Source organism: Bos grunniens, chromosome 15, assembly GCF_055505025.1.
Source record: "Bos grunniens cultivar Pamir isolate PY7600 chromosome 15, Bosgru_T2T1.0, whole genome shotgun sequence".
Taxonomy (NCBI): domain Eukaryota; kingdom Metazoa; phylum Chordata; class Mammalia; order Artiodactyla; family Bovidae; genus Bos; species Bos grunniens.
This window is the reverse complement of record NC_141179.1, coordinates 64,184,626-64,211,980: the sequence shown is the minus strand read 5'-3', so window position 1 is coordinate 64,211,980 and position 27,355 is coordinate 64,184,626. Positions and strand designations below refer to the sequence as shown.

Genomic DNA, 27,355 nt, shown 5'->3' with positions numbered 1-27,355 from the left:
GTTGTCAAAAGCATTAGGACAGTTCAATTTCTGACTTGTCTACAGTTTATGGTAACTGACAAATTCACTTTAGCATAGCCTAAATTTCTATCTTGTATCTTCAAGAAATATACCTTTCAAGGTACAAACCACACTCCTATTAACTTGTAATTACAGACATCCTAACTGTTTAATACTTTATTTTATAAACGCTGCAATGTCCCATCATTTAAATTCCCAGGATGTTCTATAAAGTATTGTGCACAATAATTATAAATCAACTCACCTGAGAGAGGTCAATACTTAACAGCAATACACCACCTAATACTCAGTTTCACAAAAGGTTATACAAAAAATGTTTTATTAAGTACAGTTTCATACTTAGAGGAACATCTAATATTACAATATGATTGAATCTTTAGGATACATAATTTATTCTTAAAATGCACAAGTTATATACAGACACTGGAAACTCAGTCCCCAAAATACTCAATAAACACGTCTGGGTGACACTTATAGAATTGACCTAACAATTTTTTCTTCTCTTTGGTGGAAAGTTTTGAATCCTCATCAATATTTTTTAGTAAATTCAATAGCTCATCCTTGGTTGTCTTCCTTGTATGGTCAGAATAATCACTTCGATCAATTCTCTGGCAATAAATATATCCTTAAAGTTTAAAAGTAAAAAGTTCAGTTAATGGATCTAGTCCTCAGATTTAACAAGAAAAAAACCACTTGTATATATATATATTTTTTTTTTTTCTTCCCCCACTTTATAAAATGCATGTAAAGGTGCTAAGCACTGCTGACTTTCTAACCCTGTCAGGTTGCTTTTCTGACATAAAAAGGCTCTCTGCTAAGTCTGAATAGCTCTGAGAAGATGAGTTAGAGTCTAGCTGAAGCTAAAATGCAACTACTTATCCTCGTGAGACATGGAAGGAGTATTTCTCAGATTACCTGCGTCTCTGTTTGGATCTCTTCCTTTCTGAATGTCCATGAGCTTAATACTGACAATTTTATGTAGAGTTCCAGGAATCTTACAAAAGAAAAAAAAGAAGGCACATGGAACATTATGCATTTTAATTTAGTGATCTATTACATAAGTTCAACTTTACTTTCAGAGTTTTACCTTAAAAACATCTTTTTGATGATCCATTAAAAAGAGCACCAGAAGATCAGTTTTGCCTTTGGATAAATTTTTATTGTGAACAATAGCTTTTGAGAATATCCTTTTCACAACCATTCGGTTGTCACTCTGTAAAAGAATATATACCCAATAGAATTTATTTTTAAGAATAAATGTAATATAAAAAGCAATGTTAAATATTAATAGCTACTATCCATTTCCACATACTTGATGCTGATAATGGAATAATATGTCCTGTAAGTATTACAGATACTGAATACAATTAACATTTAGACAAAAGACTTACTTCTTGCTGTAATTTAAATTCAGAAGGATGTGCTGCAACAGCCATGAAATACAGCAGTCTTCTAAATTCTTCTCTATTTTGGGAATCCAAAAGCTTTAGAAAGAGCTGAGTAGCTTCTAATGCTATTTCAGTCTTCCCGTTCACTTTTGCCAAAAGGAAAAAAATGCTTTAATTTTGACCAGACACAACTATATCAAAGGGAACAAAAGTCAAGCTAAAACTTAAGCTAATCAGTAAACTTATCCAAAATTATGTTCAACAGCAAAACAAAGAGACTAGGAATTAAAATGAATGACCAATACCATCAAGAAAGCCTATACTCAAACTGGCAAGTCCTAAGTCCTTGTCATTCACAAATCTTAGGATATTAAATCTAATATGACTTTGTAAATAAATTCTCAGCCCATGTTTTCCAATAATTCACGACATTTCAAGGGTACACTATGTATACAGTACTGATATAGCCAACTCTGAGAAAAATAGGATTCTTTGAAATCTGCAACTTGTTTTCAACAAACCACGTGGAACAGTCTGCCTCACTGGTACAGGGACAAAGCAGAGTGTCTGCCATTGTGAAGAGGATGAATGGAGAATGGTGACAGTGCTGGTAACACTTTCTGAAAAAGAGAACTGCTGCTCTATGCTTATTAAGTTTCCAGTGAATGAGAGCAGCATTCACCTGTAGCGACCAGAAGTCCCTGCATGACTTCAGAGCTCAGTAAAGCTGCTTTCCAAATGAACCATGGAAGTTTTGGGAAAAACATACTTTCCATGGATTAGTCTAGATCCATTCCCAGCTTGAAGTAATATCATTTTGGTTAATTTTGGGACAAGAAACTTTGTCCTGTTCCCTCCAAAGAGAAATTTTAGTATTCAGTAACATCTTACTTACCTAGGAGTTCTGCAATTCCATTATGAACATCAGATAAGTGATTTAACAGAGGTTCCCTACTACTGTAATATTTGCTAATGGCATCAAACAGAAGTTCTTTCACTAAGTCTATTCTATCTGGTTGCTCAGGAAAGTTTCTGCTTATGTCTACCACCATCTGGTCTGGAAGGTATTCCAAGCAATCAATTGCTGAAGAGAGCCACTCATCTTCCCTATGAGAGAAAAGAATTATTTTAAAAAGCAAAGGATAACCAATAAACCCATACCTGATTTACTAGCTGTTTCAAGTTTCCCACTAAGATGAATCTCTATACACCTTTGGGGCTGCTATTTGCTGTTTAGTCCCTAAGTCATGTTTGATTGTTTGTGACCCCATGGACTGTAGCCCGCCAGGGTTGCATGGGATTTTCCAGGCAAGAATACTGGAATGGGTTGCCATTTCCTGCTCCAGGAGATCTTCCTGACCTGGGGATCAAACCCATGTCTCCTGCTTGGCAGGTGGATTCTTTACCACTGAGCCACCTGGGAAGCCAAAGATATGTATAATTCTTTATAGCTTGTATAATGGATATGCATAATTCTATAGCTAGGTCATGTATCACAGATAAAAAGTTGATTTTAATATGTCTTCACTCTTTTTTAAAGCAAAAACAGAAACTATCCACTATAATACAGGCCTGAAAAGGACATCAGAATTCAAATTCCACTCCTTAAATTTACTATTGAGGTCCAGAAACTCTTAAGTTACTGGCTCAGGGTCCCAGGAAGGACTAGATCCCAGATCTGATTCCTAAACCAGCATTTTTCTCATAGACTGTGGTTTACTTCAAAGCTCTGGGTATGATCTATCATCTCTGACTCTGGCTAGAAGAGAATAGAGGAAGACAAGTTAGGGTTTCAAAATAATTAAATATTAATTAGCCATTTCTAATAAAATCCCAGTTGGGTAACTTAAGAAAATTGCTACATTTTAAGAAATAGAATGACTAACTTTTAACATTCAATTTGTTAATACAGGCATCAGCAGTACATGAACCAAGAACTTTTGGATATACAAGCTGGGTTTAGAAAAGGCAGAGGAACCAAAGATCAAATTGCCAGCATTCAATGGATCCTGGAGAAAGCTAGAGAATTGCAGAAAAACATCTGCTTCATTGACTACGCTAAAGCCTTTTACTGTGTGGATCACAAGAAACTGTGGGAAATTCTTAAAGAGATGGGAGTACCAGACCACTTTACCAGTCTCCTGGGAAAACTGCATGTGCATCAAGAAGCAACAGAACTGGACATGGAACAACTGACTAGTTCAAAATTGGGAAAGGAGTATGACAAGGCAGTGTATTGTCACCCTACTTATTTAACTTACATGCAGAGTACATCATGAAAAATGCTGGCCTAGATGAATCACAAGCTGGAATCAAGACCGCTGGGAGAAATATCAGCAACCTCAGATAGGCAGATGCTAGCACTCTAATGGTAGAAAGGGAAGAGGAACTAAAGAGCCTCTTAATGAAGGTGAAAGAGGAGAGTGAAAAAGCTGGCTTGAAACTCAACGTTTAAAAAACTAAGATCATGGCATCCAGTCCCATCACTTTGTGGAAAACAGATGGGGGAAAAATTGAAACAGTGACAGATTTTATTTTCTTGGGCTCCAAAACCACTGCAGTCAGTGACTACAGCCATGAAATTAAAAGACGCTTGCTTCTTGGAAGAAAAGCTATGACAAATCTAGACAGTGTATTAAAAAGCAGAGACAGCACTTTGCCAATAAAAGGTCCATATAGTCAAAGCTATGGTTTTTCCAGTAGTCATGTATGGATGAGAGAACTCGACCATAAAGAAGGCTGAGCACCAAACTGATGCTTTCGAACTGTGGTGCTGGAGAAGACTCTTAGGAGTCCCTTGGACTGCAAGGAGATCCAACCAGTCAATCCTAAAGGAAATCAACCTTGAATATTCATTGCAAGCACTGATGCTGAAGCTCCAATATTTTGGCCACCTAATGTGAAGAGCTGACTCACTGGAAAGACCCTGAAGCTGGGAGAGATGGAAGGCTAAAGGAGAATGGGGCAGCAGAGGATGAGATGGTTGGATGGCATCACCGACTCAATGGACATGAATCTGAGCAAACTCCAGGAGACAGTGAAGGACAGGGGAGCCTGGCATGCTGCAGTCCACGGGGTCACAAAGACTCAGACACAACTTATCAACTGAACAACAACAAATAGTTTAAAAAAAAATCATATCTTCCACTGCTGTGGACTCAGGACAACTAATTCTGCCACCACCCAGGTCAGGTCACCTCCTGTGGTCATCAGCTTCATCTTAAGATGTAGACAGATGATCTTTTAAGGTCAATTTCTGATTCTGTACTTAAAATTTAAGGTCATTATAAAATACCTTCACCTATTAATTTAAATTGTATAAATGTAATTTAAATTCTTATGTTGGGATTATTTTTTTCATGTAAGGTTTTAAGCTACCTTTTGACATTCAACTATATTAATAGTTCATTAGAATGTAGAACTGGTGAAGTACTAGAAATGTAAGACCAGACAGCTCTAAGAGACTAGACAGACCTATATTTTAACAAAGAAGGTGGAGCATAATCATTTTCTTCACTTGATATGCAAGTAAGATATATGTTGAAAAAAAATGAATATGATAAATAATGACATTTAAATCTCATTAATTTTGACCAAGGTAATTTTGTTCTTCATTTTTCCCAACAATGATAATATCAACTGACAAAGCATATCTGATTGTATGGACAGAAGAATTCAAAAGATTATCTTAAAACTAATTATCTTCCTACAAATACACTCAAATTATTACAGGTTTTTCCACATACTGAGAATCACTGTAAGCCTTGAGAATCCCTCGATCCAGATAGTTCCTGTTGTTGACCAAGTCAAGCTGCCTCTTAGGCTGACTAACTTTAGGTATCATCTCTTGCCGTTTGAGGAGGGAGTCAAGGAGAGGAAGGTCTATAAGCTGGAGCAGTCGCCCTATTGTTTCTTCTTGCCACACTTCATTAATAACTGCACAGGGAAAATGACAAGGGGAAAGTTAACAGCAGTTACTACAGGCTCACCACAGTATCTGCCTAGGCAGGTCTAAGCTAATAAATTTGTGGAAAAAAAAACAAAAGAGAAAGTCAGTTTTATGAAGTGGTTTCTTATAACAAAGGAACAACAATTCAAGATTTGTTGTAAAGTGTAGGAGAACAGACTTTGGACAACAGGAATTCTTTTCATTCTTGTACTGTAAAAAGCAATATGGCTTGATAAGAGATCAAGTCATATAACATGTTAATAAGGACCGAGGAAGAAAGAATGAGTCATTCAGTCTGAAAACTCGTCTGAAACTATTGGCTGCAGATTATTCCACTCAGGGTTTCCACAAGTGGGATGGGGGAGGGAAGGTGGAAATCCGTCCTTAAAACCACATTCCACGGCCATAGACAAAGAAGAACATAAGAATCCTGTTAATGTTTTAATATAATTTTCCAATTTTTTACTGACTCTTATAAAATCTTAGAGAAAGCTAGAGTTGAGAACAGATTTTAAATAAATTTTTTTAAAAATCTGCATGCAAATCATTTCAGATTTGAACCTCTGCCAGCTGATAGGACAAAAGTCAGTGTTCAGAATTGCAACACTGATCTATTTGTTAAAGATAATAGACCTCTGTTAAAACTTAATATAAACAGCTTTAATACACAGTGTGCTCTTTCTCTGTGCTCTGAATATCTAAATTCTAATAAAGGTTAGGACTGAAAAAATTTAAATAACTTTATTTGAAGTTAGTCTTCTATTCCTTCCTGTATCATCTTGAGCTTACCTTGTGGAGACAAGGTTGCAGAGATATTTACACGAGGAGAGTCGGCAGGCTTTAAACTCAGGTTTTCCCACAGAGCCTCTAAACTTGTGGATCTGATGTCAGAGGACTTAAATAATGTATCTGCATATCTACAACAAATTTATTTCATAAATTTTTATTAGTAAGCCCACAGAAATATTTTTGCATTTGAGAGCTAAGAGTGTCTAGACAGTTTATGTATTCCACAGCAAAAGCATAACAAATTCAAATTCTAAGAGGAGGATAAAATATAAGACATGCCACCTTCTTTCTCAAGCCTGAATATATACTCTAAATAAATTCTCCTTTGAGCACTTAAAGTGATTCAATGACTAAAATTGTGTCTCCAATTTTAAAACACAATCAGACATAGTCAAACTTAATTATGCTTATCATTTTTATTAGTGATCTCTATTTCCAGGGCATTCTCTGGTAGACAGTGCTCATCAAATACGGATCTACAATCCCCTACTCACAATTCTGAAACCCAAAAAGCTTTGAAAAATTCAAAGTTGTCTATTCAGAATTCATACAGTGACAAAACCTGTTTTGAGATTTTCATAGCCTTTATATCTATCCCAGTTAATATGAACGTTTTCACTGCAGAAATATTAATGTGTTTGATTACCAGATGCTGTCCCAGATCCCTCTAGGAGTGTTATCTGCGTGCATGCTCAGCTGTGTCTGAGCAACCCCATGGACTATAGTCTGCCAGGCTTTTCTGTCTATGGAATTCTCCAGGCAAGAAAACTGTAGTGGGTTGCCACTTCCTACTCCAGGGGATCTTCCTGGCCCAGATATCAAACCTATGTCTCCTGTGTCTAGGAGTGTTATCTAGTAAATGATATATGTATATTATTAGCTTTCTAAAATCTCCAAAGTTCCAAATTTCGATAAGCATCTGTTCCAAAGGTTTCAGATAAAGCACAGGGATCTCCATTTGGAAAGTACTGACCATGCCCTACCTGTCCCACTTCCTTCATATACAGAGAAGTACGTTTTATCATGTTTTACATATAGAATTAAAAAACACTTCAAAGTCAATACACTATACGTCTGACTTTGGGTCAGATCTGAACTTTAAGAGCTTCAATTACACAGTCACCTCCTCACCATTAAGCTGAGGGGAATAAAAGGGAAAAGTTTTATTTCATGACAAATAACTACGTTAACTATGCACTTATGACCTATATCCATTTCAGTCACTGGGTTCTACAATGTTGTCTCCCTTTAAATGGTTCCTCCTCCTCCACCACTGCTGCCTACTTCCTCCTCATCTGTAGATCACAGTATTGCAACAGATTCCTACCTAGCTCTCCCCATTAGGCTGTCCATATAGCTGCCAGGATGACCTTTCTGAAGGTCAATCTCAACATACTTTGAGTCTTTCTATGGCCTCCCTGACATCTGTGTGATCACATGCAAACTCCCTAACATGTCCTATAAATTTTCTGCATTCTGGCTCCTTTCATATTTCACATCTGCTATTTCCTGGATTCTAGTGACAACCCACCTGTTGGTCTTCCATACCACTTTGTGTATAAACTCTCTAATATTCTTTATACTATAATTGTAACTTGAAGCAGGAAAATCAAAATTTGTTGATGACTTCCAATAAGAATTCTAGGAGATATCAAATAAAAGTTCACTCTATCAAATTTACCCACAGACCCAGATTTTAGCCTAATTTACTATTTCAAAAGTAAAAGATAGTCAGCATCTCACTAAAAAGTAGACAAAATCCTGTAAACATCCCCTCTGCCAATATCCTGAGACTGATTATGCTAACAAGGTGCCTCTTCCTGCCGATATTAAATGAAAATCTAACATATACTCACCTGGAAGGTGAACATACTTTGTTTTCTTTCCCTAACTGACTGTCTTGGTTAGGTGTCGTTGTGAATCTATAAAGGCTGCAGCTACTATCTTCAAATGTGGGTTTTTTGTCTTTTCCGAAGACTTTGGTTGGAACTGCTTCAAATACTTTGTAGTCCATAAGTGCCTGACAAACTCTTACCACTTTGGCCCGAGGAATATCTATATCACCAAAATATTTATTCTGCATTAGGTGAGAAAAAATGACATCCACAGCTTCTGAACCAACAAAGCAGTCATTGTGTCTTTTTAAATGGTGCCTTCGTTTTTTCACCTCCACCTGTGTTTGAAGAGTGTTTATAATGCTGCTCCAAACATATGTGGCTCCAAATGGCTTCTGGGCTACACTGAAACCTGAAATGGGAAAAATCACAGACTCACCTGGCTCATTTGTAATAAGGTCTAAGCAAGCCTTAAGTAAAAAGTAGCAATCTCCAAAGCTATTAATAAGGAACAATTATTAGGGCAGCTTGTTATTGAAATATGAAATTATTAGTAGCAATTAATTAAAAAGTTACTGCCTACTATACGCTAAACACTGTTCTATGTGTTAGGATAAAAGAATGGGCAAAATAAAGTCCCTGTTCTTAAGGACTTAAACACACTTTGTGGGAAGATATCCACAACACATGTATGTTAGATCAGTGCCAAGAAGGTAAGTAAAGCCAGGTAAGAGAGAGAATGCTATTTTAGATGGGAGGTCAGGAAAGACCTCTCTGACAAGGTGATCCCTTGGCAGAAGCCTGAGTAAAATCAGGGGGCAAGCTATGCAGTTATCTGAGGGGAAAGCCGAGAAAACAGAAAGAGTAAAGGTCTTGAAGAGGAGGGAGGTGCTCTGCTGAGAACAGGAGAGAGGCCACCACAACCTACTCAGGTGACCAAGGAAAAGAACAGAAGTGAGATCAGAGAAGAGTGAAAACGGGAGTGAGCGGTGCAGATCAAATAAGACCTTGTGGCAGTTACCAATTAAGGAACTCTATTAAATGCCTTACACAAATGATCTAATCTTAGCAACTCTATGAAGCAGACATTGCCATATTTGTGAAATGGAAAACAGATATACAGAGGTTAAGTATAACTTCTGAACATTATATTGTAATGGTGGTGCTGGGATTTAGTTCATGGTCTATATGATTTCAAAGCATTTACTAGTCAGATAGATAACTAGACAGACAGATGTATAGTTATAGATATACATTCACACATAATGCTTGTTGGAATAAACTAATTTTTAAAAGCTTCTTATTATGGATGCTCATGAATTAAGTGCTTTATAAACGAACAGTTTGGTTCCTGCTCAACAGGAGCTTAGAGACTATTGCAAAGATAGGAGAAGCACAGAAATAAAGTAAGGATTTAGCCAAATAGAAAAGAAAGAAAACATGCTTTCAAATATTTATATGTTTCCTCACTTTAATAAATTGATATTTGACATAGCTACGAAGAAGAAAAGGAGAAATAATGAAAAGAAAATGGACCTTAAGTTTTAGCAAGCTAATGGAATTAATCTAGCTAATCATCAGCTTGCTGCCTATCTGGCTTGCTCTTTCTTTTTATGGAAACACAGTATACCTTTTTTTTTTTTTAATTTTATTTTTAAACTTTACATAATTGTATTAGTTTTGCCCAATATCAAAATGAATCCACCACAGGTATACATGTGTTCCCCATCTTGAACCCTCCTCCCTCCCTCCCCATACCATCCCTCTGGGTCATCCCAGTGCACTAGCCCCAAGCATCCAGTATCGTGCATCGAACCTGGACTGAAATTGAAAACTGATTACTTCCCTTGTGTGAGCATCCTAAGTTGCCTCAATCATGTCTGACTCTTTGCAACGCCATGGACCATAGCCCACCAGGCTCTCTGTCCATGGGATTCTCCAGGCAAGAATCCTGGAGTGGGCTGCCATGCCCTCCTCTGCAGGGAATTCTCCCAACCCAGGGATGGAACTCAGGTCTCCAGCATCACAGGTAGACTCTTACCCATCTGAGCTGCCAGGGAGACTCAGTTCCCTTAAAGTAGTCTAGAAAAGAAAAGCAGTATGCAACAGCACAGCAGAAAGGAAGAAGGGGATTATCATTAAAGAAACTCCTACTTGAAACAACCTTCCTTTTTTAGATAGAATGTGTAAGATGAAAGCAAAGGTACGTTTCTGAGGCATATTAAAACTCCACCTGGGAATTCCCTTGGCATTCGAGGGGTTAGGACTCCACACATCCACTGTGGGGGGCCAGGTTTCGATCCCTGACTGGGGAACTAAAATCCCATAAACTTTGTGGTATGCCTGGGGAAAAAACCTCAACTCAGTGCACGAGTCATAAATTTTAAGTGGGTCATTTGAAATTCATCTTTTGTGTTGAAATAAACATAAGGACTGCAGTGAGCCATAGCCAAAATTATCTACCATACCAATTATGGTAGATAATTTTGTATCTACCATAAATACTCCTTTTCCTATTTGGAACCAGTCTATTGTTCCATGTCCAGTTCTAACTGTTGCTTCCTGACCTGCATACAGATTTCTCAAGAGGCAGGTCAGGTGGTCTGGTATTCCCATCTCTATAAGAATTTTCCACAATTTATTGTGATCCACAAAGTCAAAGACTTTAGCATAGTCAATAAAGCAGAAATAGCTATTTTTCTGGAACTCTCTTGCCTTTTCTATGATCCAGCAGATGTTGGCAATTTCTATGCCTTTTCTAAAACCAGCTTGAATATCTGGAAGTTCATGGTTCATGTACTGCTGAAGCCTGGCCTGGAGAATTTTGAGCATTACTTTACTAGTGTGTGAGATGAGTGCAATTGTGAGGTAGTTTGAGCATTCTTTGGCATTGCCTTTCTTTGGGACTGGAATGAAAACTGACCTTTTCCAGTCCTGAGGCCACTGCTGAGTTTTCCAAATATGCTGGCATATTGAGTGCAACACTTTCACAGCATCATGTTTTAGAATTTGAAATAGCTCGACTGGAATTCCAGCACCTCCACTAGCTTTGTTCGTAGTGATGCTTTCTAAAGCCCACTTGACTTCACATTCCAGGATATCTGGCTCTAGGTGAGTGATCACACCATCGTGATTATCTGGGTCATGAAGGTCTTTTTTGTACAGTTCTTCTGTGTATTCTTGGCATCTCTTCTAATATCTTCTGCTTCTGTTAGGTCCATACCATTTCTGTCCTTTATTGAGCCCATCTTTGCATGAAATGTTTCCTTGGTATCTCTAATTTTCTTGAAGAGATCTTTAGTCTTTCCCATTCTGTTGTTTTCCTCTATTTCTTTGCACTGATAGCTGAGGAAGGCTTTCTTATCTCTCCTTGCTATTCTTTGGAACTCTGCATTCAAATGGCTATATCTTTCCTTTTCTCCTTTGCTTTTTGCTTCTCTTCTTTTCACAGCTATTTGTAAGGCCTCCCCAGACAGCCATTTTGCTTTTTTGCATTTCTTTTCCATGGGGATGGTCTTGCTTCCTGTCTCCTGTACAATGTCATGAACCTCCACCCATAGTTCATCAAGCACTCTTATCAGATCTAGTCCCTTAAATCTATTTCTCACTTCCACTGTATAATCCTAAGGGATTTGATTTAGGTCATACCTGAATGGTCTAGTGGTTTTCCCTACTTTCCTCAATTTAAGTCTGAATTTGACAATAAGGAGCTCATGATCTGAGCCACAGTCAGCTCCTGGTCTTGTTTTTGCCAACTGTATAGAGCTTCTCCATCTTTGGCTGCAAAGAATATAGTCAATCTGATTTTGGTGTGGACCATCTGGTGATGTACCTGTGTAGAGTCTTCTCTTGTGTTGTTGGAAGAGGGTGTTTGCTATGACCAGTGGGTTCTCTTGGCAAAACTCTATTAGCTTTTGACCTGCTTCATTCTGTACTCCAACAGCCAAAGTTGCCTGTTATTCCAGGTGTTTCTTGACTTCCTATTTTTGCATTCCAATCCCCTATAATGAAAAGGACATCTTTTTTGGGTGTTAGTTCTAGAAGGTCTTGTAGGTCTTCATAGAACCGTTCAACTTCAGCTTCTTCAGGATTACTGGTCGGGGCATAGACTTGGATTCCATGATATTGAATGGTTTGCCTTGGAAATGAACAGAGATCATTCTGTTGTTTTTGAGACTGTATCCAAGTACTGCATTTTGGACTCTTCTGTTGACTAGGATGGCTACTCCATTTCTTCTACGGGATTCTTGCCCACAGTAATAGATACAATTGTCATCTGAGTTAAATTCACCCATTCTAGTCCATTTTAGTTCGCTAATTCCTAAAATGTCAACGTTCACTCTTGCCATCTCCTGTTTGATCACTTCCAATTTGCTTTGATTCATGGACCTAACATTCCAGGTTCCTATGCAATATTGCCCTTTACAGCATCAGACCTTGCTTCCATCAGCAGTCACATACACAATTGGGTGCTGTTTTTCCTTTGGCTCCGTCTCTTCATTCTTTCTGGAGTTATTTCTTCACTGATCTCCAGGAGCACACTGGGCACCTACTGACCTGGAGAGTTCATCTTTCAGTGTCCTATCTTTTTGCCTTTTCATACTATTCATGTTTCATACTATTTCATCAAAGAGCCTCTTGATGAAAGTGAAATAAGAGAGTGAAAAAGTTGGCTTAAAGCTCAACATTCAGAAAACAAAGATCATGGCATCCGGTTCCACTCAGTTCAGTTCAGTCGCTCAGTCGTGTCCGACTCTTTGCGACCCCATGAATCGCAGCACGCCAGGCCTCCCTGTCCATCACCAGCTCCCGGAGTTCACTCAGATTCACATCCATTGAGTCAGTGATGCGATCCAGCCATCTCATCCTCTGTCGTCCCCTCCTCCTCCTGCTCCCAATCCCTCCCAGCATCAGAGTCTTTTCCAATGAGTCAACTCTTCGCATGAGATGGCCAAAGTACTGGAGTTTCAGCTTTAGCATCATTCCTTCCAAAGAAATCCCAGGGCTGATCTCCTTCAGAATGGACTGTTTGGATCTCCTTGCAGTCCAAGGGACTCTCAAGAGTCTTCTCCAACACCACAGTTCAAAAGCATCAATTCTTCAGCACTCAGCCTTCTTCACAGTCCAACTCTCACATCTATACATGACCACAAGAAAAACCATAGCCTTGAATAGACGGACCTTTGTTGGCAAAGTATGTCTCTGCTTTTCAATATGCTATCTAGGTTGGTCATAACTTTCCTTCCAAGGAGTAAGCATCTTTTAATTTCCATTACTTCATGGCAAATAGATGGAGAAACAGTGGAAACAGTGGCAGATTTTATTTTTTTGGGTTCCAAAATCACTGAAGATGGTGACTGCAGCCATGAAATTAAAAGACACTTACTCCTTGGAAGGAAAGTTATGATCAACCTAGACAGCATATTAAAAAGCAGAGACGTTACTTTGCCAACAAAGGTCCATCTAGTCAAGGCTACGGTTTTTCCAATAGTCATGTATGGATGTGAGAGTTGGACTATAAGGAAAGTTGAGCGCCGAAGGACTGATGCTTTTGAACACTGGTGTTGGATAAAACTCTTGAGAGTCCCTTGGACTGCAAGAAGATCCAACCAGTCTATCCGAAAGGAAATCAGTCCTGAATATTCATTGGAAAGACTGATGTTGAAGCTGAAACTCCAATACTTTGGCCACCTGATGTGAAAAGCTGACTCATTTAAGAAGACCCTGATGCTGGGAAAGACTGAAGGAGGGAGGAGAAGGGGACAACAGAGGATGAGACGGTTGGATGGCATCACCAACTCAATGAACATGAGTTTGAGTAAACTCCGGGAGTTGGTGATGGACAGGGAGGCATGTGTGCTTCAGTACATGGGGTTGCAAAGAGTCAGACATGACTGAGCAACTGCACTGACTGACCATAAAAATTACTAAGAGACACACACAAACACAAAAAACCCTTTATTATGTGTTTGTATTATTTCCAATATCAAAAATAGATGGGTAATTTTACTATGGGCTTCCCTGGTGGCTCAGCTGGTCAAGAATCCGCCTGCAATGCAGGAGACCCTGGTTCGATCCCTGGGTTGGGAAGATCCCCTGGAGAGGGAAAGGCTACCCAGTGTCCGACTGCAACATGGGGTTGCAAAGAGTCGGACACAACTGAGCACCTTTCAGTTTTTCACATTCAATTTTACTGTCTACCCATTATTATGATGCTAGTTTAAAATTATCAGCAAGAATCTTTTTAATTATCAAGACATTTAAAAATTCCAGATACTTCATAATGTATTACTAAACAAAGAAGGAAGTAATTGATGGCAATTTACCAAATATGTGAGTAGTTTTAAAAGCTGAATTAGGGAGATTCGACTAGAGAAATCAAGTTGAAACTAAATTTACTACTGGAACTGCGGTTAGTTGGGCTTCCCAGGTGGTGCTAGTGAAGAACCTGCCTGCCAATGTAGGAGACATAAGAGACGTGAGTTCAGTCCCTGGGTGGGGAAGATCCCCTGGAGGAGGGCATGGCAATCCACTCCAGCATTCTTGCTTAGAGAATCCCCATGGACAGAGGAGCCTGACAGGCTACAGCCTACAGGGTTGCAAAGAGTTGGCAATGACTGAAGTGACTTAACATGCACGCATGCACTACAGTTAGTCTCTATTGAGTAGAGCCAGAATCACACACTGGATGGAATCTCAAAATATGTCCTGGTCATTTCCCTGGTATCCAGAACTAGGAGTGGCTGTACTGTTTTCAGTCACTATGACTACATAAAAGGAGGAGTATCACTTAATATTCTTAACTTCCCTGGCGGCTCTGAGGGTAAAGCGTCTGCCTACAATGAGGGAGACCTGAGTTCAATTCCTGGGTTGGGAAGATCTCCTGGAGAAGGAAATGGCAACCCACTCCAGTATTCTTGCCTGGAAAATCCCAAGGACAGAGGAGCCTGGAAGGCTACAATCCATGGGGTCACAAAGAGTCGGACACAACTGAGCAACTTCACTTTCACTTTTTCACTAATTCTTAACTTCCTAATAGACCAGAGACTATAGCTGAGATTTAAATGAACTTAAAATATTTGCTCGTTAGTCTTTTTTCAAATCTTCATTATATTAACACTAGCTAACATCTGAATGCAGAGTTCCAAAGAATAGCAAGGAGAAATAAGAAAGCCTTCCTCAGCTATCAATGCAAAGAAAAAGAGGAAAACAACAGAATGGGAAAGACTAAAGATCTCTTCAAGAAAATTAGAGATACCAAGGAAACATTTCATGCAAAGATGGGCTCAATAAAGGACAGAAATGGTATGGACCTAACAGAAGCAGAAGATATTAGAAGAGATGCCAAGAATACACAGAAGAACTGTACAAAAAAGACCTTCATGACCCAGATAATCACGATGGTGTGATCACTCACCTAGAGCCAGATATCCTGGAATGTGAAGTCAAGTGGGCTTTAGAAAGCATCACTATGAACAAAGCTAGTGGAGGTGATGGAATTCCAGTCGAGCTATTTCAAATCCTGAAAGATGATGCTGTGAAAGTGCTGCACTCAATATGCCAGCAAATTTGGAAAGCTCAGCAGTGGCCACAGGACTGGAAAAGGTCACTTTTCATTCCAATCCCAAAGAAAGGCAATGCCAAAGAATGCTCAAACGACCGCACAATTGCACTTATTTCACATGCTAGTAAAGTAATTCTCAAAATTCTCCAAGCCAGGCTTCAGCAGTACATGAACCGTGAACTTCCAGATGTTCAACCTGGTTTTAGAAAAGGCAGGGGAACCAGAGATCAAATTGCCAACATCTGCTGGATCATGGAAAAAGCAAGAGAGTTCCAGAAAAACATCGATTTCTGCTTTATTGACTATGCTAAAGCCTTTGACTGTGTGGATCACAATAAACTGGAAAATTCTGAAAGAGATGGGAATACCAGACCACCTGATCTGCCTCTTGAGAAACCTATATGCAGGTCAGGAAGCAATGATCAGAACTGGACATGGAACAACAGACTGGTTCCAAATAGGAAAAGGAGTACGTCAAGGCTGTATATTGTCACCCTGCTTATTTAACTTAAATGCAGAGTACATCATGAGAAGCGCTGGGCTGGAAGAAGCACAAGCTGGAATCAAGATTGCTGGGAGAAATATCAATAACCTCAGATATGCAGATGACACCACCCTTATGGCAGAAAATGAAGAGGAACTCAAAAGCCTCTTGATGAAAGTGAAAGAGGAGAGTGAAAAAGTTGGCTTAAAGCTCAACATTCAGAAAACTAAGATCATGGCATTTGGCCCCATCACCTCATGGGAAATAGATGGGGAAACAGTGGAAACAATGTCAGACTTTATTTTTGGGGGCTCCAAAATCACTGCAGATGGTGATTGCAGCCATGAAATTAAAAGACGCTTACTCCTTGGAAGGAAAGTTATGATCAGCCTAGATAGTATATTGAAAAGCAGAGATATTACTTTGCCAACAAAGGTCCATCTTGTCAAGGCTATGGTTTTTCCAGTGGTCATGTATGGATGTGAGAGTTGGGCTGTGAAGAAAGCTGAGCGTCAAAGAATTGATGCTTTTGAACTGTGGTGTTGGAGAAGACTCTTGAGAGTCCCTTGGATCTCTTGCAAGGAGATCCAACCAGTCCATCCTAAAGGAGATCAGTCCTGGGTGTTCATTGGAAGGACTGATGCTAAAGCTGAAACTCCAATACTTTGGCTACCTCATGCCAAGAGTTGACTCATTGGAAAAGACTCTGATAATGGGAGGGATTGGGGGCAGAAGGAGAAGGGGATGACAGAGGATGAGATGGCTGGATGGCATCACCAACCCAATGGACATGAGTTTGAGTGAACTCTGGGAGTTGGTGATGGACAGGGAAGCCTGGCGTGCTATGACTCATGGGGTCGCAAAGAGTCAGATACAACTGAGCGACTGAACTGAACTGAACTGAAAATCTGAGGACTTACAATATAACAAGCTCTGCCTTCTCTCATTTAATCCTAATAAACTTCTCTGAAATAGTTAAAAATAGTCCTATTTTTAAGAAATTGAGGCTCAGTGAATTAAACTTACCTTCAATTTTATGCTACTAAATATACATTAGGATTTCCTAATATGTAAATATAAATATATTAAGTCACCAGATAGTTTTAGCATTAACCTTTCACTGAAGACTTGGATTAACTGAAAGAGTTTTAAGTGAGCCTAGGAGATGAAATAAACAACAAACAACTTTAAGATTTGTAAGTCCCTAACCAAGCTATTTAGAAACAGTAGTCATTAATCCTAAAAAAAAGATTGGTATCATAAATTCTATGATATACTATCCACAGTACACAGGAAAGGAAAATAAGCAAGGTTTAAACTTGCAGAGCTCAGACTGCCTATTAAGTACCAACTAAACAGACTTCTGGGCTAGTAATAATACTAAAGATGAAACATATATAACAACAGTTGAGCTATAAGGAAGCATACAAATCCTCAGGGATAAAGCTGACTCACGTATTAATTTGAGATCAATAAGACAACTGATGGGGGTGAGAGCCTCAATGACGTGAAAATAGCTAATCTTTACAGGGAAAACAGGATATACAGAATATATTTCCCCATATTAACTTGCTGTTTAAATATGGGAAATCAGGAAGTCTTGCAGGTTGGATAACACAGTATAAAAGATTAAAGAACAGGTTAGAGCAGGGTAGTAGGCACCTGTGAGCCATCCAATGTTTCCAGAGTCCTCCAGGCATAATACAATTCAATCCTTTCAGGTCCTTTCTGTTCTCACTGACCATTAATTTGCAACCATTGCATCCTGGGATATTTCCCCTCAAGCATCACCACCCACAGACCCAAACTAGCTCAAGTTCATACAGATACTTTAAAACATAATATACCCTGGACTTGATGAGTAAATGTGCCAAAACCCACACTAGGATAACCTGTTTTTTTAAATGCTGACTTCACCAGTTGAACACAAATCCCCCACATACTGGTTTGAAACTTCATATTTACCATCATCTAAGAGCTGAAATGAACATTGGGATCACTGACCATGGCCCAGTAAGAAGAATTACTGAGACCTCTAAACAGGATTCAAGAGACCGGAAGTATAAAATGAATGCTTTATGTAAGTCTAGCAATCAGAATTTAAGTTTCAGCTTTTCCTTAAACTTCACTTGCATATGAACTGGACACTTTTTTAAAATTCACACCATCTACAATGATGCTTCTTTGTTTACCATTTGGTTAAGCATGTTGTAAAGACATCATAACCTAATGATCAAAGTCTATAGAGACCAGCTGCAACAACTCTGAGTAAGAGATGTAACTTTTATAACATGGCTCCTTCATTTACTGATACAAGAGTTAAACACTATGTTCATGGCATGTTTCAAGTCTAAACTGATTTATAGGATTTTAGAGACTAAAACACATCACTTTCCATTTAGATATGGACACTTAACATCAAACAAAATATAAGAAGTGAAGCACGGGAACAAATTTGACCCGTCAGATAAAAAGCTCTGAGAAGCTATCAAGAGGCTCTGAAATTGTTTGAAACTAGGTCTAGAACATACTACACATGCTTGTGAGCACTACATAAGTGTAGGCTAGTTAACATTCAGTTTTCAAGCAGGTTCATCGTTATCTGCTTGAAAACAAGAGCTATTTTTCAAAGGCAAAGACCGATCCTTTTCATGTATTTGAAATCTACCCAAAAAAGTTTATCAGCCACAAAAAGTTACACTTCTAATACTGAATTGATATGTATTTGTAATATCACTAATAATCATCTTTACTTATAAAAAATGCATGCTAAATAATCAAGTTATTATAGTAATAATTCCCTAAAAATCAAGTTATAAGGCAGACAGGTCAAGGAATTATATTTACACATATGTTACAAGCAGGTAATGAGTATCAGCCATGATCTATGTAGTTAGTTTTAACTACGGCCCTCCTGTGAGAACCAATATAAGGGTGAAAACAATTCTATAATCATTTCAAATAGATTAATAGATCTCCTTAGAAGATCAACAGACATTATAAAACTGGATCCCAATACTGGATCCCAATGTAAGGTAAATATATACACAATGTTACTAAAACATGTTACTTCAAAATTAGTATGTAACGATTTTATTTTCATTTTTGAGCATTAAACTGCCCCCTCTCCCCCAACACACACACAAGAATTCAGACAGCTTATGTTCAGCATATTTTGCACCAAACTTACACAGTGCGCCAGCGCCTTGTTGTTGTTTAATCACCGAGTCACGTCCAACGCTTTTGAGACCCCCTCCTCTGTCCATTGGATTTCTCAGGCAGGAATACTGGAGTGGGTTGCCATTTCCTTCTCCAGGGAATCTTCCTGACCCAGGGACGGAACCCACATCTCCTGAGCCACTAGGGAAGTCCATTCCTTTCAAATTTCCTTATAGTTCACAAAGGTTCAAATTATCCAGTACTTGTTAGTTGCAGATTATTGCCAACTATTAAAATATTTTAAAGAAGGGTTAACACAGTGGTTCCTAGTGGGTGATTTTTATCCCCTGTCCCGGACATTTGGCAATGTCTGGAGCCATTTTTGGCTGCTATATGCCAAGGAGGGGGAGGTGCTACTGATGTTTAGTGGGTAGAGGGGCCAGGGACTCTGCTTAACATCACAGTGACAGGCCAGCCTCCACAACAAGGAAAATGTCAACAACGCTGAAGCTCAGAAACCCTCGGTTAAGTGAATACTGTTTAGACATGAAAAGTTGCATTAATGCAGCAGGCCTAATGCTGGGTTCTGTGAATAGAGAAAGACAACAGCTTGGGTTTTAGAGACCCAGAGAACTGGGTTCTATTCTTGGCTCCATCATTACTAATAATGCAATAGCGGGCAAGCTGCCTAACTTTTCTGGGGCAAAACATAGCTAATTCTACTTAAGGAAATGGCAACCCACTCTAGTGTTCTTGCCTGGAGAATCCCAGGGACAGGGGAGCCTGGTGGGCTGCCGTCTATGAGGTCACACAGAGTCGGACACGACTGTGACTTAGCAGCAGCAGCAGTTATTGTGAGGGTCATCTGAGACATATGTCAAGTGGCTAGCACATATCCAGCAATTAACAGATGTATAAAAATGAAAGAGGAAACTGTCTCAATCTAGAAATGCCAAAGGAGACATGGATTCACAGTAATATATAATAACATCCTAGATAGGACCCTGGAACAGAAAAAGGATATTCAGCCAAAACTAAGAAAAGCTGAGTAAAAGTATGGATATCAACACCAGTCCACTAACTGTGACAAATGGACTATACTAATAAAACAGCATGTTAATAGTCAGTGTGCACGCTCAGTCCTGTCCCACTCTCCGCAACCCATGGACTGTATAGCCCGTCAGGCTCCTCTGTCCATGGGATTCTCCAGGCAAGAATACCTGGAGTAGGTTGCCATTTCCTCCTCCAGGTGCTCTTCCTGACCCAGGGGCTGAACTTTCATCTTCCTGCATTGGCAGGTGGATTCTTTACCACTGCGCTACCAGGGAAGCCCTAATGTAACATGCCAATAATAAGGGAATCTGAGTGAAGGGTATATGGGAACTCTATGCACCAACCTCATGACTTTTTGTAAATCTAGATCTATTCTAAAAATTTGTAAATTTATTTAAAAAGTGAAAAAAAAAGGAGGGTCTCTTTCTTCCTCTTCCTTTCTCTGAACTAAGGGAATGAACTAACCCACCTTCATTTACCCTTTACCCATTCCTACCACCTGGATGGTGATGTCAAGCTCTGAACAACAGTCAATCAAAGATCACCAGCAGATGAGAAGACAAATGTGACTCATACCAGAAGATTTAACTCTTCATCAGAAGATAAGTATATAAAATCCAAAATCACTTAGGATTGGGAGAATTGTATTTAAGAATTACTTTTTTTCAAAACAGCTTTTAAAACATTACTCACAGAATTAAGACAAAGGAAAAGAACTACATTTATTGGACATTAACCAAAATCTCATGAAAATAGATAAATGTAGAGAGCTGGGCTTTGGGTGTTAAACTAGGCAGCTGCGACTGAGTAGGGAAAACTTTCTATACACCAATATCAATATTGCAGCACTTTTTACTGTGTATTGGTTTTGGCTGGCCCAAACTTTGTCTTCCTCTGACACAGCATTATAGATGTCACACAAGACTGACTGCCTCTGAAAAGAAGGCTGCAGGCAAACTATGTAAAATAAATAAAGAACAATTTAAAAATATGTTTAGAAGACTAGCAATGAAAGTAGGCACTGGCCCTTGCTTTAATTCATACAGATTAATGAGACAGCATATGGGAAGTACTTGAGCTCCCTGGAAAAGTGATATCAGGTGAATTCAAAGAATTAGGTTACAGTTAGAAAGGGATAACAGGGTACATACCACTTTTTTGCTCATCTATATTAAAAGACAAATATCTTCAAAGGACTTACTAGAAGTTAGCATACAGACTTTATTTCTTCTACATAAATCAGGTCCCTGGTTGTTACAGCCCCTTTAAACTATGGAAGCATTATTAATAGGTAGAGAAAGAGATCCAAAGCTGCCTGCCAGAGCACACAGAAAGAGAATGGCAAGGAACCAAGAACCAGAGGCTCCCATTACCGTGCTCACCAGGACTGTGACAAGGCTACTGAAGAGTGGAAGGGGGATTAACACAGGATAACAGGTAGGGTTCCAACTGCAGCAAGCGAAACAAATGAGAAAAGCCAGTGGGCCCTTCTCTGCCCACTGCACCTGGTGTGCAGAAGATAGTGGTTCTCTCCTTGGGTTCAAATTCGATAACCAACATTTCAACTCTTTCCTCTGAGAGTCATCTATTTAATTTTGAATACATATTCCCTTATCGTAAAAACCTGTTCACTAACAACCAAAGCTCAGAATTGGTATTTGGGCTGTTAGAGAAGACAAGGCTTTTAATCACGTAAAATTTGGGAATTTCACTCAGAAAGTAAGCCTAAAGATTTCTCAAGACTGTTTCCAGTATTGCTGATGTTATACTCCTAAATGATGAAGTATTCCCCTTCTCTTCACACTGTAAACACTGGAGAAATTCTGAATGTACCCATCAGATGCCTATTTGAATCCTTTCAATTGGAGAGTAAGATCGATATTAAGATAGTTCTTAGCAAACTACAAATGAGAAGTGGTTGTCTATCACAATTTACCATTAGCATTTTGAAAATTAAAAGAAGCATTTCTAATTCTAAGTAAAACACAAAAGTGGGGCCACTGAGATGTACCCAGTTTTACCCACGTCGATCCACTGACCACTGTCACCTTGAGGGAGGACTCATAAGTTCAAATGAAAGACTTAATAACAAGGGAACTTACGCTTATCCTATAAGCATCCTGCATAGCAGCTACAGAGAGGGGCGGGGGCGGAGTGTAACTTTTCTAAAAGGAAAACAAGAAAGCCAAGTGTTATCTGGACTCCTTAACTCTATCTACTAAGATGTAGCGTATACTAGAATCGGAATTTTAACATATCAGCAATTTTAACTGATCATCCGATTCCGTTCAATTGTTTGGATATTTAAAGAAACCAAGATGTAGCATACTAACATTCTAAGTAACCTGCCCTCTAAGACATGATTAAGCTGGCAAAAATCACTTGTCTCCCCTAATCTCAAGCAACCACTGAAAATCAAAAACTTCTGTTCATTTTAATACTCCTTATCCGGAAAGCGTAACTAATAAATGCTTTTTATGCCAAGTTCCTGGCGGTAGAAGTTAAACTTACATTAACAGAAACTTCTCAGCCCTCCCAGGAAGAGTCTGGGGAACAAAGCCGGCAAGAGAGGCTTTCGGCCCCTGGCTACACCGTGGAAGCACGGTGTGTGGTTCAGACAGTCACCAGTAACGATGTGGAGCCCGTTTGGAGACCTACTGAGAATGCCCGGCAGGCAGCTGGCGCACAGACTCGCGCGCGGCGAAGTTCAAGTCTGGGGAACTTAGGAGAAAGCTGGCTGCGAGGACAGCAACCTCCGGCGCGGCAGCCCACCCGCGGGGGCGCGGGTCCAAGGAGCCACCGCAGTGCGGGGGCTCGCGGAGGCCGCTGCAGACCTGGCTGTAACGCGGCGGGGTCGCCGCCCGGGCGAGAATCGCAGCCTGCGTCCCCCACCCGCCCCGTGGCCCCCACCGTTTTCGTACCGGGTCCTCGGCACCTACCGGGAGGCCTCTGCACCGGACTCTGGAAAGCCGACAGGTTCAGCGCCGCCGCCTTCTCCCGCACCGTCGCCATGGCCGCAGCCGCCGGGACACGACCGCCTCAGACGACCGCACCGCGAAGTGGGCGCCCGCGTTGGAGCAGCCAGTTAACTGGCCCGGGGTGGGGCGGGGCTCCCGCCAGGCCCCGCCCCCGCCGCGCTCCGCTCGCCGCCGGTCACGTGCCGGCCGCGGCCCACGGTAACCTGCGGCCCGGCCAGCGAGGGAAAGGTGGGGCCCCGCCCCCGCCCTGGAGGTAGCCAGATGGGAAGCGTTTTGGTGTGCTGAGCCCTGCGAGTCCGCGCCGGCCGCATGCAACCAGCATCTCGCCGCCGTCTGCACAGCCCACGCGCAGACTGGCGTACGCGCCCAGGCTCAAGCCAGCTTCGGTGAAAGGCGCATCCACCGTGGATTAGCTCTGTTGCTTAACTGTCTTGGGCTTCAGTGCCCTCACCTGTGACGCGGGGGCAATGTCAGTACCCGCTTCACGGAATATTTTTATGAAGATTACACGAGCTAATTCATGTATTTTAGTTGCTGGGTCTGGAACATAAGTGCTTGAAATTCTGTCATGATGATAAATGCTTCGAATTTTTCACGCATCCCTTCCTGTAAAGAACAAATCTTTATCTGGCCTGGGAGAGCAATGTCTAGAGTTCACAGTCCGGAGGGCAGCTGGCTTGCCTTGGGGCTGGCTGCCAAAGAAATCGGTGCCGCCTCCAAAATAACTCTGGGTCAAGTGGGTTAGGGACAGAGCTAGGAAAGAAGGGAATGGGGGGCTGTTAAGGGGAAGTTGAGAACAGGAAATCCAGGGACCCAGTGCTGGGGTACCTCAGGTGAGTGGTCTGAGACCAATAATTTAGTTGCCAAATTCTTGCGCCCCCATTTTACTCCCGAAATTTGGGGATTTAGCAATCATTTTAAACCTTTGGCACACATAAATATCTTTTCAGAAGGAGGGTGCCCGTGTGAACAGATTATTAAATCAGAATAGTTTTTATATGGGAGTTAGCTTATTGGAAAAGGCTCCGACACGTGGTTCCTTCAAAATGCTTAGAAGAATACATACATATGGTTATATCAAAAAACACTTGCCGAGAAACTGCGACCCTGGGCACCCCAGTTGAGTAGGTTAGACACGGGCTCCTACGATTTAGAAACTGGTGCCAGGATTGGCCTTTTTTATGAGCTCTCTCCCCCTGGTGGCAGTAAAACCCAGTCTCGCCACTGTTCAAGAAATTTCCTTTGTCATTTCTCTGTTGACTGTTGCTCACAGAGATAAGATACCATTTAGGAGGGATTTCAGGTACCCAGCAGAGCAATTAGCTGTAATCTACCCCATACCGTGTAACTGAATGCACAAGTCCATCCTCACTACGTGGTAGATAAAACGCTCATCCTATTTGTGAAAACAAATCTTGACAAACACTAATATTGCATCTTTTGAAAAAGGCAGGTGACCTCAGTGACTACTTTGGTGATTTATATAACATTTCAAAGAATTATCTGGTGAAATGCTCTTTTTTTACTTGTCCACATTTTACACATTTTGGAGGCCTAATTCAAATTCCACTTTCATTGCTGGACAGATATTTCCAGGCTACATTGATATATTCCTTCTCTTCTCGGGCTTCCTGGATAGCTCAGCTGGTAAAGAATCAAGTTCCCCTGGAGAAGGGATAGACTACCCACTCATTTTCTTGGGCTTCCCTGGTAGCTCAGAGGGTAAAGAATCTCCCCACAATGCAATCCCTGGGTTGGGAAGATTCCCTGGAGGAGGGCATGGCAACCACTCCAGTATTCTTGCATGGAGAATCCCCAGTGGACAGAGGAGCCTGGCAGGCTACAGTCCATGGGGTCGAAAAGAGTTAGACAGGACTGAGCAATTGAGCACACTACATTCCTTTCTACAGATGCATGGCATTTATCAAATACATTACTGTTTATGGCCCCGTTATAGTGATACTGCCTAATTATTTCAGCACACACATCTTGATTGCCTAACAAAGTTAGGAAAACTGTCCAGGGCATATCTTAACTGCTTAGATTTTTTTCAGTGTCTGTTGTATTAGGCAGACAGAATATGTCTTATATAGTAATGATTATCCTCATTAAAATACACAGGTTTTAAAAATGTCAGCCTCATGCTTTTAAATTTAATGTTTAGGAACCTATAGTTAAAGAAAAACATTAAAAATGTCTTTCATATCATATCTAGAAGTATCACAGTTTCTGACATGAAATTTCACCCATCCCTTTAAAATGATTGTTACTGATTTTGTTATTTCATTTTTATTGATTATTTTTCATAGTAATGTGTCAAGTCAATATTATGTTTGGCATATGGGAAAACTTCACTTGGTCTAACTTGTCTAAACCAATTAAGAGATAGGAGACAGAACTGTTCTGGTGCAATCCTGTATAAACACACACACCACACCACACCAAATCACCTCAAAACAAATAACCAGCACTACTGTTTTCTCTAGCAATGGAAACTAGAAATGTAAAAAAAAATGATGAATAAAAATCTGTTGGAGTTTTTGAAAAACCTTTGTTATTGAGATAGCAATTTAGTGCCATTTTCCACAATTATTTGGGCTTCCCTGGTAGCTCAAATGGTAAAGAATCTGACTGCAATGAGGGAGATCCAGGTTTGATTCCTGGGTCAGGAAGACCCCCTGGAGGAGGACATGGCCACCTACTCCAGTATTCTTGCCTGGAGAATCCCATGGACACAGGAGCCTGGCGGGCTCCACGGGGTCTCAAAGAGTTGGACACAACTGAGCAACTAACACGTCACTATTAAAACATGGAAAGTGGAATTTTTAAATTTTCACCTCAAATTTTAGCTAAATCAGACTTCAGGCTCATTCTTAACCAAGGCTCACTCTCCCCCAATTTGCTGTAGTAGACTCTCTGTGTTTTAGGAATTGTATCCCTCTCATATTCACTCCCATTTTCAGTGACCAAGTGGTTGGGGAAATGAGGAGGAGGGCATAGAAAACAGAAAGATTTGTTCCTTCTGTTTTCTAGAAAGGATCTGATACACAATTTCTAAAGCTGACTGCTTGGTTTCCAGGCCACGACACTGAATATTTCCCCTGTCTCGCTGCTTGTTATTCCTCAGTCTCCTTTCCTCTGATACCCTCTTTTCCCTGACTACTAATAATGTTCAGGTGTCCTAAGGTCTGTCAGACCTTTGTCCTCTTCTCTATCATTCACTCCATCAGCCAGTCTCAGGTTTTATTATTTTTTTAATAGTACCTACCTCAGAAGTACTATTATTTTTTTAATATTTATTTATATATTTGGCTGTGCCAAGTCTTCGTTTCAGAGCTCCTGATCTTTAGGTGTGGCATTCGAACTCTTGATTGCAGCATACGGGATGTAGTTCTCCAACCTGGGATCAAACCCAGGCTCCCTACATTGGGAGCCCAGTTTCAGCCACTGGACCACCAGGGAAGTCCCAGTCTCTTGTTTTTAAAAACTATTTGAAGGCTTCCCAAATTTTATCTCTATTGTAAACATTTCATTAAAACTGCAGCCTCATTTATCTGGCTGCCAGCTTTACACCTCCACTTGGATGTCCAATAAGCATCCCAAACTTAAGAAGTTCAAAACCAAACTCCTGATGTTTCCACTCAAAATCTCTTCTGTGCAGACTTTCTCCGGCTAGGTTAATAACAACCTCAGCTCTCTAGTAGCTCAGGCCAAAAATCTTGAAGTCATCCTTGACCACTATGGTTGTTGTTGTTCAGCTGCTAAATAGTGTCTGACTCTTTGTGACCCCATGGACTGCAGTATACCAGGCTTGCCTATCCTTCAGTATCTCGAAGTTTGCTCAAACGCATGTCCATTGAGTCCATGATGCCATCCAACCACCTCATCCTCTGTCGCTCCTTTCTCCTCTTCCCCTCAATCTTTCCCAGCACCAGGGGCTTTTCCAATGAGTCAGCTCTTCTCATCACAAGGCCAGAGTATTGGAGCTTCAGCTTTAGCGTCAGTCTTTCCAATGAATACTCAGGGCTGATTTCCTTTAGGATTGACTGGTTTGATCTCCTTGCAGTCCAAGGGACTCTCAAGAGACTTCTCCAGCACCACAGTTAGAAAGTACCAATTCTTCGGTGCTCAGCTT

The 27,355-nt window shown here is 40.4% G+C and overlaps 1 protein-coding gene across 1 annotated transcript; it reads right to left on the bottom strand.

The window, feature by feature from the left end:
* Nucleotides 1-323: 323 nt before the first annotated feature.
* On the bottom strand, nucleotides 324-23,303 carry DEPDC7 (DEP domain containing 7). The gene is made up of 9 exons (XM_086341091.1): nucleotides 23,182-23,303; nucleotides 8,004-8,394; nucleotides 6,148-6,275; nucleotides 5,156-5,345; nucleotides 2,305-2,516; nucleotides 1,413-1,555; nucleotides 1,109-1,234; nucleotides 937-1,015; nucleotides 324-646 (listed from the first exon to the last, which is right to left on the bottom strand). Exons 1-9 carry the CDS (start codon nucleotides 23,252-23,254, stop codon nucleotides 453-455), a joined length of 1,536 nt encoding a protein of 511 aa, XP_086197217.1. The 5' UTR covers nucleotides 23,255-23,303; the 3' UTR covers nucleotides 324-452.
* Between the last annotated feature and the right edge of the window lie 4,052 nt (nucleotides 23,304-27,355).

Bases quoted from the DNA above. Each gene is read 5' to 3' on its own strand.
- DEPDC7 (XM_086341091.1), bottom strand. From the start codon at position 23,254: ATGGCGACGGTGCGGGAGAAGGCGGCGGCGCTGAACCTGTCGGCTTTC. The intron at 2,517-5,155 runs GTATGTGGAAAA...TTTCTCTCATAG, and splicing joins AAGGCTTACAGTGATTCTCA to GGAAGATGAGTGGCTCTCTT. The intron at 1,016-1,108 runs GTAAAACTCTGA...TTCTTTTGTAAG, and splicing joins ATCAAAAAGATGTTTTTAAG to ATTCCTGGAACTCTACATAA.